Genomic DNA, 15,968 nt, shown 5'->3' with positions numbered 1-15,968 from the left:
ATATTATAGGAGCAGCATTTGCAGGGTAGTGATGAATGTTGGGGTGAAAAAAGTAAGTTGTCAGATACAAAGGGAATGATAGAAATAAAATAAAATATGTCGCGTGAGGACGTAATTACGTCGTCGCTTAAAGATAACCACCGAATTATTTAATTATGTTTTAACCAGTCCTTTAAACATTGTTTGATACAACCAATTCGAGCTAAATTAGCAGTCTCCTGTATGACTTCTATATTTATCTCAAAAGAAACACTACTTGATATTTATAGATTCATAAACTGTTTACACATAAACTAATTTAACTTGAAGATACACAGAAATAGTGAAGCGCCCCGTTTAATAAACCAGTGAGTCAGTTGTCTGACTAATTCAGACCTCGCGAATCATTTCAGAGTTGCGTTTCTCAAAATTAGATCATAGAAACTATTGGCATAATATTGAGCAGATTCAGAACGATCAACGAAGCTCTTTGAAAAACGCACCCAAGAACGAACTCGCGATTTGTATGTCTGGTTTGCGAATCAATTCAGACTGTTTCATTTCAAACAACCGGTCCAAAAGAATGATTCACTCACGACTCGTATCACTAACAATAATCACGTGACAAAGCGTCAATAGTGAACTTTGATCTAATCTTCCCAGGCCAGCGGTCTAGTAGTGATAAATATCAGCGTTAACTGTACAGTACAGAAGTCGTTTCCACTGAACACGTATTGTTTGAAACCACAAATATTTGTATTTCCTTTGATGTTAAAACGCATTTATAGCACATATAAAATGGCGTTCCCGAATAACCGAGCAGATCTATTTAAAGCGCATTTACGTTCATGGCTGTCTGCGTTATTAAATCAGTGTTGATAAATCACGCAGTTGCAAGTGTTTGTAAAGCAGGTTTGGACGGTGGGCGGGTGTGATCTAGAATTAGGGCTGTGTCATCTCGATGACGTGGAGGAACACAAGTCAGCCTTAACTTTAAACCTCTCCGGCTCATACACTTGAATTATACCCGAACCCAATCAAGGTTTTTAAATCAAATATCTTAAATGGGCGTCTGAAGTGCAGGACTGACGTCTGTTTCGCGTTCCGGACAGCTGATCGCGCGTGCAACACTGTGAGTAGACAGTTTACATGTCAGTGGGGTATCAGGCCTGTCATGCGGCTTGTTTAATTATTTTACTAGCCTTTAAGCATTGCAAAGTGGTAATAAGACGGGCATTTGTAGGCTCTCCGTATAAATGTGACTGGGACACATATAGCCTGTCTTTGTATGTTTCCTGGTCGGGAATGCGTGTTTAGCTCCGCCCAGTGATCTGTCAAGACGTCCAAAGAAAAGAGATTGTGTTTTTCATGTTTACTGTAATAAGAATCACATGCTGTGTTTCCCGAGACCAAAAACTCCGTGATAGTCTTCCAGGGTTTTTTTTCTTCTTTTTTTTCCCTCAGTTTTCTTGCTACACCTTTTCGTGCAATTTTACTTTTCAGGTTTTATCTGAATTGCATTATTGCATGTTTAAGGATGCATGAGTATTCAAACGGGTGATGTTGTGTAGAACATATTAAGTGTTGTTATTAAATAGTTTATTCTACGTTTTAGAAGAGGCAGGGACAATTCATTAGTATAGATACATGGGCTACATGCATTATTAATAACATCAGGCAATTTGCAGCATAAAAGCAAGCAGACACAAAATACAAAAACACAGTGTGCAATACACACATTAACTTTTGTTCCTTTTGTGGGGACTTTCCATTGACTTTAATTTGAACCAATGCAGTTTTGATCTCCTAACCTTACCCCCAAACCTAACCCTTATGAAGCTTTTTGCATTTTAAATATTAATTAAAGCATACTCAATTTCTAATAACAATGAACATTTGACTGTGGAGAGAATAAGTACTCCCTAACATTAATAGCTTCCTGTAGGTTATAATTGTTAACTGTGTGATATTTGTGGGTTTTCTCGCATATGTACACCCCACCATTTCAATTGGACTGAGGTCTGGACTTTGACTTGGCCATTTCAAACCCTTCAATTTCTTGCTTCAGAGCCATTCTTTTGTGGATTTGCTTGCATGTTTTGGGTAATTATTATGTTCAAAACTTCTTTTATAGTTTCAGCTTCAACATTTTTACTGATCGTCTCACATTCTTCTTAGGCCTATTCTTTGGTGTAATGTGGAATTCAAGTTTGCCAGGCCCTGCAAATCAAGTTCCTGAGGCTTCTTGATCTCTTCTCTTGGAGTGCAGTGGAATAATAGATAGCTTGGAAAGGCTAGCTATCTGCTATCTATTTTAAGTCCCTTTCCAGACTTGAAGGACTTGTAATTGATTATGTCCAAACCATACCACACCAGACCAGTTTGTTGTTGTAAATAAGGCCTTCCTCTGGTTTTCCTCTTTATTAATTAATGTTCTACTATTTGTTACAGTCCACACAAAAATAAAAATTGTCATCATTTTCTCACCCTTATGTCGTTCCAAACCTTCTTTCTTCTTTGGTTCCTATTGACTAGCTTCCATAGTATTTTTTTGTCCATACAATGGAATCAATGGGAACCTAAACTATACCTAATGGATAATGTACAGTTGGTCAGCTGATCATTATCACAAAGTTAATACTGTTATGTTGGCTGGTTTTTGGGTATAAAAAAACAGAGTGATACATAAAAAATATCACTGGTATGTTGCTTTATGGACAGGTGAAATATTGGAGTAGTTACAAAAATATGATACAAAATACAAAAAAATATTTGACTGCTCAATGCCACGACAGTCAGAATAACATTTTCTAGAGTGTGGAATCCACAGTGTATTGTATTGAACAGAGATTCGTATTTAAATTAGTGCAATACTTACAAACACCAGCTCCTTTAGAGCATCTTCTATTCCGTCATCAGTTTTGTTATTGCTTCTTCTTTTCTTTTTATTTCGACTATAAATATGGATCTCCTATGCTGACCAGGGCTGCGTATATTAGATCAAAAATACAGTAAAAACAATAATATTGTGAAATATTATTATTATAATTACAATTACAAAAAAACAACTGTTTTCTATTTTAATGTATTTTAAAATATAATTTATTATAGTGATGGTAAAGCAGAATTTTTAGCATCATTACTCTAGTCTTCAGTGTCACATTATTTAAATTTAAAGGGATAGTTCACCCAACATTAAAATTCTGTCATTAATCACTAACACTCATGTCGTTCCAAACCCGTAAGACTTTCATTCATCTTCGTAACACAAATTAAGATCTTTTTGATGAAATCTGAGAGCGTTCTGTCCCTCCGTTGACAGCTACTCAACTGACACTTTGACGCTTCAAAAAGTTCTTAAAAAGAGATCGTAAAAATGAACCCATATGAATTGAGCAGTTTAGTCTAATTTTTTGAAGAGACTCGATTGCTTTATATGATCAACGAATTTAGGCTTTTATTCACATATGAACATTGATTAGCGAACATAAATAGCAGGTCTACTGAACCTGAGGAAGCTCAAACATGCTGTGTAACACATGAGAATGAACCTCATTGGTTCTTGCAGAAGCTCAAACATGCTGTGTAACACTAGAATTAACCTCATTGGTTCTTGCGGAAGCTCAAACGTGCTGTATAACACACGAGAATGAACCTCATAGGTTCTTGCAGAAGCTCAAACGTACTGTGTAACAAGAATGAACCTCATTGGTTCTTGCAGAAGCTCAAACGTACTGCGGAACACAAGAATGAACCTCACTGGTTCTTGCGGAAGCTCAAATGTGCTGCGTAACACACGAGAATGAACCTCATTGGTTGTTGCAGAGGCTCAAACGTGCTGTGTAACACACAATAATGAACCTCATTGGTTCTTACAGAAGCTCAAACGTGCTGTGTAACACATGAGAATGAACCTCATTAGTTGTTGCAGAAGCTCAAACATGCTGTGTAACACAAGAATGAACCTCATTGGCTCTTGTTGAAGCTCAAACATGCTGCGTAACACGAGAATTAACCTCATTGGTTGTTGCAGAAGTGCAAATATGCTGTGTAACACAAGAATGAACCTCATTGGCTCTTGTTGAAGCTCAAACATGCTGCGTAACACGAGAATTAACCTCATTGGTTGTTGCAGAAGTGCAAATATGCTGTGTAACACAAGAATGAACCTCATTGGTTCTTGCAGAAGCTCAAACATGCTGTGTAACACAAGAATGAACCTCATTGGTTCTTGCAGAAGCTCAAACATGCTGTGTAACACAAGAATGAACCTCATTGGTTCTTGCGGAAGCTCAAACCTGCTGTGTAACTCATGAGAATGAACCTCATTGGTTCTTGCAGAAGCTTAAACATACTGCGTAACAAGAATAAACCTCATTGGTTCTTGCGGGAGCTCAAATGTGCTGTGTAACACACGAGAATGAACCTCATTGGTTCTTGCAGAAGCTCAAAAGTGCTGTGTAACACAAGAATGAACCTCATTGGTTCTTGCGGAAGCTCAAACGTGCTGTGTAACACAAGAATGAACCACATTGGTTCTTGCGGAAGCTCAAACGTGCTGCGTAACACATGAGAATGAACCTCACTGGTTCTTGGGGAAGCTCAAACCTGCTGTGTAACCTGAGAATGGACCTCATTTGTTCTTGTGGAACCTAAAACGTGCTGCGTAACACGAGAATGAACCTCATTGGTTGTCTCATGTGCTTGAGCTTCCATTTACCACATCTGATTTGTGAGTTCATGAATGTTCATATGTGAATAAAAGCCTACATTCAATATGTTCATCATATAAAGCGATCGTGTCTCTTCAGAAAACTTTGGACTAAATCGGTCAATTCATATGGATTTTTCAATCTCTTTATGAACATTTTGAAGCGTCAAATTGTCATTTGCATTGCTGCCAATGGAGGGACAGAAGTTGCTCAGATTTCATAAAAAATAAGAAAATTCTTAATTTGTGTTCAGAAGATGAACTAAAGACTTATGGCTTTGGAACGAAATGAGGGTGAGCAATTAATGACAGAATTTTTTGGGTAGCAGTTTACATTTAATTCATTAACATTTATTTGAAATAGATTTTTTTGTAACAGTGTACAAGCCTTTACAGTCACTTTTGATGTATTGAATGCATCCTTGATGAAAGTGTTTATGGAAGAGTATATTGGAATAGTGAGTCATACAGTGAATTGTATGTGATATGTCTTCATCATCAAGCAATACACAATGTGTGACATGATGACATTTTGTGGCATGGCTTTTATTGCGGCACCTAATTGTTAGAATGACCTATTTTGCATTTGATTCTCCTGGGTAACAGGAAAATATTTCCATAAACAGTTATGGATGCAAATAGGGCTCGATCTTCACCGGGTGAAATGTGTGGTGTTTCTTGTGGCGTATATTCTGTATCTGAATCTTGAGGAGAGTGATATGTTTTATTTATAAATGTTTTGCCCCTTGCCTCTCTTCGTCTGTGTGTAACACAGGGATCAGGAAAAATGCATCTTGGCTTGTCGGTTTCTGACAGTGATGTCTCTTCGTTCACCCCTCTGGTGGTCCTGGAGCTTGCTTATGACACTAAAGCAGAGGCCATCACTTGGTTACTAAACAGGATCAGAGACAAGCAGCAAAATGGAGGTGAGACCCCTGGCATGTTACATCTAGGGATAGAGGTTGACAGGAACTGAACATTTTCTGAAATATCTGCTTGCCTTCTGAAGTTGTGTGTTTGAAGCACATTCTTTGTCCTTTGGGACTCTGTCAGTGTTACTCAACCACTGTGGCCCACCAAATGTGAACCCTGCCCTTCACAGAGGTCACAGAAATAGAATATCAGATTCTGCCTGTAGAGGAAAAACACATGCTTCTTTTTTTAAGTTACTTCATATTGCTTACACATACACTTGGTTCTGATAAAAATGAACAACTCTGTTGCATTTTAACTGCTCAGTATTGTATTTGTTAGTTAAAATAGTCGGACACTACAATGTTAAATAGATAGTATTACTTAATCTGTTTTTAATTTGTATTGTACAGTTAATGATGACGTAATGCTGTAACGTTTTAGTTCTAGAAACTAGTAACTTGAGCTCCTATTATATGAAACTGTTTTACTGTATATGAAAATTAAGAATTTATAATGGTTCAGTGACCCTATGCTCATTTATTTAAAAAAATCATTAAAGTTTAATTTATACACACATTTTTTTTGCATATACCTCCTCTTCGATGAGCAAGATTTCAATTTAATTTCTGTATTAAAATCCTTTTTGGGCATAACGTTAAAAATGTTGTAGTTTTTTGTAGTTTTGCATATTTTTATAATTATAATAATATTTATCAAAACTGCTTCACTGACTATAATATTTCACAACCTTTCACATGCTACATTTAAAGTCATGTGGTGTAGCCAACATGCAGAAAAACATAAAACAGGAAATGATTTTGTTCTCTGGTGGAATGAGCTGCCTACCTCGACCCAATTTGCTGAGACCATCTTTCTTTTCCTTTCTGCATTTCACTTCTGCTCTATCTTGTTTACTAAATTAGATTTGTACTAAACCTGTCATTGTGTGCAATGAAAATTGTTGGCTCTATATGAAAAATTGCTTGTGCTCTTCCTTATTTGTATGGGTAAATGAATAAATGTTAATGTGTATCAAGCTCAATAATTCTCAAAATATCAGACAATTGTCCTATTTATGACAAGGCAAGGTTAGTTCAGGTTTTAAAATTTTGTCCCCCAAAAATTTATATTATTAAGAATTAGAAGATATTTGTAGAAATACTTTTTCCCTTGAAAAATATATTTAAAAACTAAAAATATGTACACTCATATGTATTAAAGGTGTAAGGAAAATACACTGTAAAAAATGATCGTGATTTTAACGGTAAAAGACTGTAAAATTATATGGTGAAAAACATTATATTGTTTAACAGAAAGTTTCCATACTATATAAGGTGAATAACTGTAATAGATTGAACCGTACATGTACATGTATTTAATGTAATTTTACAGTAAAATAACGTTACATTTATAGTTTTTGGAAGTGAAAAAGAACAAGTCATTGTATAATTTACAGTGAAAAACCGTAAATGGACATTCCCAGAATTCCTTGTGTGACACTTCACATTTGATGCATGAAATAACTGTTTTTTCTAATCAATTATGTACAGTACATTATGGTTTTATGTTACATCTAATGTTGTTAAATTCATTGATTTTTCTAATATCATGTGTGTTACCATGATGTGTGAATGACACTGTGCACCTTCTATATATTAGAATTAACCTTCTCAGCTTGTGGAAAAGCTGCTTATGATGAGCTTTTATTCATCATGTGACTCTCATCACCACTGTTTGGTAGTTGTCAGTGTATTACAAAGGTACAAAACAGACATTAGTACTTCAGGTTGGTAAATTAACATTATATCAGATTATAACGTTAATATATTAACATTATAATGTTTTTTTTTTTACTGAAAGTTAAATCTGTAAAACCTAAAATGTTGCTACCGTATTTTTTACGGTATATTTCTAACAACAGCTGCCTTTTTTTTTACTGTAAATTTACAGTGCATATTTAAAGGGTATGTTCACCCAAAAACTGTCATCGTTTACTCACCCTCATGTTGTTCCAAACCCGGAGTTCAAAAAATGACTTTTGTTCATCTTCGGAACACACATTAAGATATTTTTAAATAAATCTGAGAGATTTCTGTCCCTCCATTGAAATCCTAAAGAGATGGTAAAAAGGAATTGAGCGGCTTAGTCCAAATTTTCTGAAGAGACTCGATCGCTTTATATGATGAACAGATTAAATTTAGGCTTAAGTAAATTGAAACTTTTCTTGAAAATGGATTAAAAATATTTCAAAACCAACATGAATACAGAGAAAGTACATTTTGTAAGAGCTTGGTATAACAAGATTTTTTTATTTTTTATTATTTTATTTTTTTAGACACGTGTCATTTATCATCTTTGGGAAATACCCAGTTCCTAAAACTGTGATTTTGACTGTGAACTTGAAATTTCTTTTATAGGAGCAGAGTTGTTGGTGGATCAAGTACTGTTTCCAGCTCAGGATGGTGAGAAGTCTAATCCAAATGTCTTTGTGGTGGGTTCCACGATACAGAGGCTTTTAAGTGGAGCTGAGGATGTTGGGTTGTTTAAGGAGTTTCAAGATGGCACAATGCGAGGGTTCACTTATGCCAACAGAGAAAGCTTTAAAGACTTTGAGGGTGAGCTTCAGTTAGAACTGAATATGAGTATGATAGTGTGTTGTTGTATTGTTCTTTTCACAGTATGTTAAGAAACCATTTTGGGGATTTCACCTGCATTATTTACTCATATAGGCTTCACGTAGATGTGGTGCTGGTTGTTCTATAACATTGTTGTGTTGTGCTCATAGGAGATGGTCAAGCATTTCTCAGTAATGCGGAGTGTCAATACATTATCAAACATGAGTTGGACACACTTAGGGCTAAGAATGAAGAACATGTTCCAGGATACCCTAAGCTTAAGCTCTACCCTGGAAAATCAGTTGGTAAGTGTATTTCTTTGTATTACCTACTTCACTAGATAAATAAAGCAACTTTGGGCTGCATGATTTGGGGAAAATCGACTTCTGTTTAAACATTGCGACTGCGAATTTAAAATGTGATTTGTGATTTGTAGGGCTGCACAATTTTGCCAAAATTGTGTTATTATGTACAGTATCAATGTGACTATAAAACATAATAATAATAACAATAATAATAGTAATAGTAATAATAACTATTGTTATATTTTACTGTAAGAATTTTAAAAAATATATGTTTTACAATACAACTTAATTACAATACTAATATTTATGGCTGTCTTAAAGGTGAACTATGTAGGATTTTTGCAGTAAAACATCCAGAAACCACTAGGCCAGTGTTATATATTTTGTTCAGTTGAGTACTTAGAATATCCCAAATGTTTTCAACTATTTGTAAATCGTGAGAAAATTGCTATTTTAACCAAGGAGCCGGGACGTGTGAGCTATGCGTGTGAGGGAGTTGCCTGTCGATTGCGTCATATCTGCGTCACCCTCGGTCTCCGGTTTTATTCAGTGAAACACTTTACTCTCACTGCATTGTGAACAAGTGTCATAGCAGCCGCCGAGCGAACGTCATAACTTCCTTTTCAACACACTCAGATATATCTAATACGATAAACAGAGCTGCGTTACCTCACACTCAGCACAGGAGAAGAGGAAGTGCCGCCGGCAACCGTGTCATAATAAAAGTCCCGCCAGCGACTATGCCATAATAACAGTCCCGCTCTTCAATCGCTCCTGCGGCCTTGCTCAGCTCCACAACACTCGCTCCTGCTCTGCTTCAGACTACAGTAATGTTAATAATCGCATCCATAAACATGATTTCTGCCCGAGTCCTATCCTGACTGTTTCCCACCGGCTGTGAGGTGAAGACCACATGTCCCGAGATTCTGCGCTCAAACGTGGCGTCATCAAACTACGCCTTTGTTTTGAACAGGCGACCTCTAGTGGACGGAAAAGTTACATAGTGTAGCTTTAAATACATTTCAGCTGTTAAACCATCAAACGTTTATTTTGATGGAAACAGCATGGAGCAATTAACTCTTTCCCCGCCAGCATAAAAAATAAAATAAAATAGGTTGCCCGCCACCGCCAGCGTTTTTCATAATTTTCACAAAAATGTCATGGCCCCAGAATATTTTGTTGTATGAATATCTGAACATGCAATATGTCATAAGAAAGAACACTTGAATATGAGTAAGTTTCATTAAAAAAAAAAAACATTTTGAGAAAAAAGCTGAGAAAATCACGTTTTTGTCAAAGACTACATCTGGATCAGAGTTGATCTTAAACACAAAAGGCACGTCCACTTTAATAAAAAAGGAATATTTATTAAACAAGCCAGATCAAGAGCAGAAACGAAATAAAGTGCATAACTGAAAAATAAAGCATAGGCTCAAAACTAATACAAACAGTGGGACCAGCGCATCGCGCATTAGGCTCCAAATAAAAAATTAAATAATAAAGTGCCCAAATCCAATAAATAATACTAGAAATATATTTGCAGTTTGCACAATAATAAAAGGGACAGGGCAACTCAAAGCAGACGGGGCAACCTAACGCAGACAAGTTAGCTTACCGTTTTTAGGTGATATGACATGTTTGTCGTCGAGCTGTGATAGCAAACTGTTGCTTGCAAAATTTGCATTCAACTTTTTTCCCATTTTCTATTTAAAAAAAATGCTGCCACACTGCTGATGTCTTCGTTGACATGGTAGAAGAGGACTGATTAGGAAAACGCTCTCACAATTAAATAAATAATATACTGCAAAGTAGCCTACTTCAATCTGTCTCTCTTCTCCAGTGGGTTGGGCTAATCCAAAAGAAGTGAAAACAAAGGGGGGTGTTCTGAAGACAAACTGTTACCTGTGAAACAGGGGTGCTCTAAAAACACCCCCATTAGCAATTAGTGCTTTCCACTTGATTAGATGAACGCGGCAAAACTGATGAAATGAACACTGCAAAACTGATGAAATGAACACTGCAAAACTGATGAAATGAACACGGCAAAACTAATGAAATGAACGAGTCAAAAAAATCGACCAATCAGAATTTTGGTCGAGCCAGAACGTATCGACTAATAATCGACTAATCGACTGGGAGATTACAGCCCTACTATTTATACCTTTAAAGCTACACTGTGTGATATTTTCCCCCATCTAGTGGTGAAAAGGTATATGACCATCCAGTGAATTTTAGTTTCTGTTCCTCTCAATTCCGATTTCGTTTTAACTCCTACGGTGGCCGATTTAGTCCAAGATTAATATGGCTTCCAGTTCGACCTCGTCCACATTCGACACAGTGCCTGTGGGATATTCTGTGCGCAGTGGGATGGTTGGAACTCAACTGGCCTAATTATTCGACTAGAAAGAACTGCAGCTAATCCAGAGTGAACTTTGATGATAGTAATGTTTATTCAGTCATCCAATTGCAAGGCATAAACAGGTTTGCGTGGATATGTACATAAATGTGGTTTCTGTGAGAGAACAAATAAGGATGGTAAATATAAATGATAATGGCATGACAGAAGATACACAGTTAAGAACTGTATAACTATACTTATAAGTTACATTTGTATAATGTAACCGTAAACCAGAGCTTATTGTACCATATATAGGCGCTAAATGCAGCTGCATTAAAAGGAGCGGAGCTGCCGCTGCTGACAAGCGGTGTCCGGTTACAAAAGTGTGTGCGCAGGTTTAGCTCTGTATAACAAGTGTTAATATGCCGATCAGACCTGATACATATTTCCATCAACATACATTACAAGCAAATATTTTCTATAAACGAATAAACATTGTTGATAACAAAATAACTGAATGATTATTCAAATAGGTGAGCATTACGCTATTGTATGTTGACACAAAAATACTTCTGAATCAACTGAATTACGCGATGACACACTCTGAAACACATCCACAATGACAATAACTATTATTACTTACGGAGTTATTAACGCACAGAAATACCACACAAGGAAAAACAGACTTTTGAGGAATAAACAAGCCAGGAAAACTCCGTATAACTCTGTTACTGGAGCTGCTGAGATGAACTCTCTGCGCATGCACCAGACAAGTCTGAACAAGTTGACGCGCACAGTGTTAAAACGCGAATGGCGAAGCTTGAATTTACGGGTATGTCCCTCTTTGGCTAATGTACTTTCAAGATGGAGGGGCAACATGGCGCCCACCGTTAGATCCCATTACCTTATGTATTTTCAATGGCATATTATAAACTTACGAGAATACTTTATTACTTGAAAGAAGTAAATATACATTAATGAGCACATATATTTTTGAAAGAACTAAGTGTTTTTAGCTAAGAATAGACTAAAAAAGTTACACAGTGTAGCTTTAAAAAAACATAGTTCAAACTATAATTCAAAACATCATTATTCTTCAAACTGTATTTTTTGCTGTTTAACAATATTAATAATTTAGTATTTTTTAAATCACGCTTTTTTCACAATGCTTATATATATAATAATATATATATATACCAAAAAATAAAAAAGCATTGTGAAAAACGTGATTTAAAAAATACTAAAGGATTAATATTAAAGGTGCTTTATGTAAGTTTTTGACTAAAGCATAAAAATACCATCATATGTTTGCAGATATTTAGGAAACATGCTGAGTTCATATACTCGTTTCTCTGAAAAACAATGCTACAGCCAGTTATTTTAATTGGAAATATGCGTTCCGTGTCGGAATGTCTGTTTTTGTTTTGGTCTGTGTGATAATGCACGATGCCAATTTACCCAATAGTATTTCGACACCACAGGTTGCCAGTTGGCGGAAAACATAGCGTATTGCTGCCATGGAAGCCAGCAAATAAACTGGGTCAGAGATCGCAGATTCTACTTGACCTAAAAAGCCTTGTCATCCATCTAAACATTTCTATGAACTGAAGCAATTGCGCTCATTCCTATTGCGTGTCCTCACACTGGCAACCCGCGTGAGCGTTGAGTCTGAGGAGGAGGGGGCAGGGCAAACTATATTTTTCATTTGGACTGCAGTACCCATTTCAACCACAAGCTGTCATTCCTACATACAGCACCTTTAAAATATATGTTACATTTTGACTCTTTTTCAGTGCGGAGATTGCAATCCAAAGGTGTTCTAGTCCAGTATTTTCCTCTCCATAGCAAAGAAGACCTTAAGAGACTCTCATTCTCATGGTACAAAAAGATCAAACTGTCCTTCCAGCCACTGGGTGAGTCACTGGCAGCATGAACTTTAAACCCAACTCCAGCCTTTATATCAGTTTGCTGTTACAACTTACTGTGGAAGGAATTTCACAAGAATTTTGGTTATATAAGACAAGTACAGCTGCATGTCATATTCGGTGTGTGTGTGTGTGTGTGTGTGTGTGTGTGTGTGTGTGTGTGTGTGTGTGTGTGTGTGTGTGTGTGTGTGTGTGTGTGTGTGTGTGTGTGTGTGTGTGTGTGTGTGTGTGTGTGAATTATAGCTGTTCCACATACTTTGATTCCCTTGAATTTTTGTGGAAATTCAAAGGATAATGTTAATTGCTTGTTTAATGCAAAATTGTACCTGCTCCATCTTAAAAAAGTTCTCCATCTTAAGAACTGGTGTTTTATATCATTAAACACGTGCATTGAAACCACAATGCACCGTGCTATATTCATTGAAGATGTTCTCTTTGTGTCCTCCATGATGTAGATGACATCAGATGTTACTTTGGTGAGGGTCTGGCACTCTACTTTGGATTTCTGGAGTATTTCACTTTTGCCTTGGTACCCATGGCCCTCATTGGTATCCCTTACTACCTCTTTGACTGGGAGGACTATGACAAGTATGTGCTGTTTGCTGTCTTCAACCTGGTTTGGTCTACAGTTTTCCTGGAAGTGTGGAAGAGATGTAGCTCTACGTTAGCGTACGGGTGGGGAACGCTCAGCCGCAAAAAAGCATTTGAAGAACCGAGGCCCGGATTCCATGGAGCTCTGGGGTTTAATCCAGTCACCGGGCGAGAGGAACCAGTCTACCCAGCCTCCAAGTACATATTTTTGAAATATTGTTTTGTTTTGGCAGACAGATATTAGACATATTAAGCACATCTTTTATACATTGGTTAGCACCAAAACCTGAATGTAAAAATAATACATACAACTTCATATTCTAAATCAAACATATATAAGCATGATAAATATGGAACATTTTATAGATGCTCAATTTGTTTTGACACTGTTTGTTTTCCCATGACAGGCGGCAGTTGAGGATATATTTGGTGTCAGTTCCTTTCGTTCTGCTGTGCCTCTATCTCTCCTTTTACGTGATGATGGTTTACTTTGACATGGAGAACTGGGCCATAAGTGTATACCATGAAAATCCAAACTTTGCAACCGGCATTATGCTGTTTGTTCCCAGTATCATCTACGCTGTGGTCATCGAGTTCATGAACTTATTATATCGCTATGCTGCAGAATTTCTCACAGACTGGGGTGAGCCTGAAATTCTTTATCTTTTCTTAATTTCTTTTATTATCTTTGGTCCACTTTAGACATTCTACTAACTATACGTAACTTTGCAACTACATGTCAATTAGTATTTAGAATGTAGTAGGCTGTTAGGTTAAGGTTAAGTATTGAGTATTAATTAAGGCCCTGATATACACTATATTGCCAAAAGTATTGGAACACCCCTCCCAAATCATTGAATTCAGGTGTTCCAATCACTTCCACGGCCAAAGGTGTATAAAATCAAGCACCTAGGCATGCAGACTGCTTCTACAAACATTTGTGAAAGAATGGGTCGCTCTCAGGAGCTCAGTGAATTCAAGCGTGGAAGAATTCAATATCTACAGACCTCCAAACTTCATGTGGCCTTCAAATTAGCTCAAGAACAGTGCTTAGAGAGCTTCATGGAATGGGTTTCCATGGCCGGGCAGCTGCATCCAAGCCTTACATCACCAAGTGCAATGCAAAGTGGTGTAAAGCATGCCGCCACTGGACTCTAGAGCATTGGAGACGTGTTCTCTGGAGTGACCAATCACACTTCTCTGGCAATCTGATGGGCGAGTCTGGGTTTTGCCGGTACCAGGAGAACGGTACTCGCCTGACTGCATTGTGCCAAGTGTAAAGTTTGGTGGAGGGGGGGTTATGGTGTGGGGTTGTTTTTCAGGGGTTGGGCTTGGCCCCTAAGTTCCAACTGCTTCAGCATACCAAGACATTTTGGACAATTTAATGCTCACAACTTTGTGGTAACAGTTTGGGAATGGGGATGATCCAACATGACTGCGCACCAGTGCACAAAGCAAGGTCCATAAAGACATGGATGAGCGAGTTTGGTGTGGAGGAACTTGACTGGCCTGCACAGAGTCTGACCTCACAAATGTGCTTCTAGAAGAATGGTCAAATATTCCCATAGACACACTCCGAAACCTTGTAGAAAGCCTTCCCAGAAGAGTTGAAGCTGTCATAGCTGCAAAGGGTGGGCCAACTCTATATTAAACCCTACGGATCATTAAAGTTCATGAGCATGTAAAGGCAGGCGTCCCAAAACATTTGGCAATATAGTGTACTTTAAGCGAAATCGAAGAACAAACTCTTGTGACATTGTTTCAAACAAAATCAGGCCAAAACAAAGTTTTTGTTATTTTCTGGAGTTTGAAACTGCTTGCCAAAACAAACCTTCCGAAAAAAGTTGGCTATTGTTGGTAAACACCTTCAAACTTCTATTGGTCTGTGGCGATTAAGTAATAGGTCGGTAATATTAGGTAATAGTCTTCTTTGGCATGGAAATCTTCTCTGATTTATTTCTTCTGTTCAGTCCCTTGAGGTCGGATGTCTGTGAGTAAAAATATAAACACACTGGAGAGTTGCTTTAGAAAAATGAAGTTTTCCGTCCGAAGTTCGTTATTTTAGTCTATAAAGTTTTAAATATGGATATTTTTCTTACACAAACGAGCCACATCGCTTCAGAAGGCCTTCATTAACCCCTTGGATCCGTGTGTAGCAATTATATGATGGATAGATGGACTTGTATGGACTTCAGAAACGAATCAGCCATTCACTGCCATTATAAAGCTTGGAAGAGCCAGATAATTTTTTAATATAACTCCGATGTTATTCGTCTGAAAGAAGAATGTCAAATACACCTAGGATGACTTGAGGGTAATTAAATCATGGGCTAATTTTCATTTTTGGGTGAACTAGCCCTTTAGTATATTATATGTTTTATTAGACAAGGGAACAACTATTTGGAGACATTTATATACAGAAAACGAATCATTGTTATGTAGCTCAACACAGTTAGTCTTATTGTTTATATCTCGTTTTCTTGATTTACTGCGAGTACCCTGTTTTACCATGACTAATCACTAATGACACGGCTTACTGCAGTGTGCAATAAGTGTCTCATAGTAGCCGCTGAGCAAACGCACAGAGTA

At 37.1% G+C, this 15,968-nt stretch overlaps 1 protein-coding gene across 2 annotated transcripts in view; it reads left to right on the top strand.

Moving 5' to 3' along the window:
• Positions 1-613: 613 nt before the first annotated feature.
• The window catches only part of ano10a (anoctamin 10a), a 65,311-nt gene continuing 49,956 nt past the window's right edge, over positions 614-15,968 (top strand). The window contains exons 1-7 of one of the 2 annotated variants that reach the window (XM_079837487.1): positions 614-1,111; positions 5,466-5,616; positions 8,023-8,220; positions 8,391-8,525; positions 12,657-12,776; positions 13,244-13,577; positions 13,787-14,022. In XM_079837487.1, coding sequence (XP_079693613.1) covers positions 5,478-5,616; positions 8,023-8,220; positions 8,391-8,525; positions 12,657-12,776; positions 13,244-13,577; positions 13,787-14,022 — 1,162 coding nt within the window. In that variant the 5' untranslated portion in view covers positions 614-1,111; positions 5,466-5,477. The remainder of the gene's footprint in view (positions 1,112-5,465; positions 5,617-8,022; positions 8,221-8,390; positions 8,526-12,656; positions 12,777-13,243; positions 13,578-13,786; positions 14,023-15,968) is intronic. The other variant, XM_079837486.1, reaches the window with a different exon arrangement.

This window comes from Gobio gobio (genome assembly GCF_949357685.1).
Source record: "Gobio gobio genome assembly, chromosome: 15".
NCBI lineage: Eukaryota > Metazoa > Chordata > Actinopteri > Cypriniformes > Gobionidae > Gobio > Gobio gobio.
Note: the sequence above shows the minus strand (reverse complement) of the source record. Positions and strands in the feature narration are given on the sequence as shown.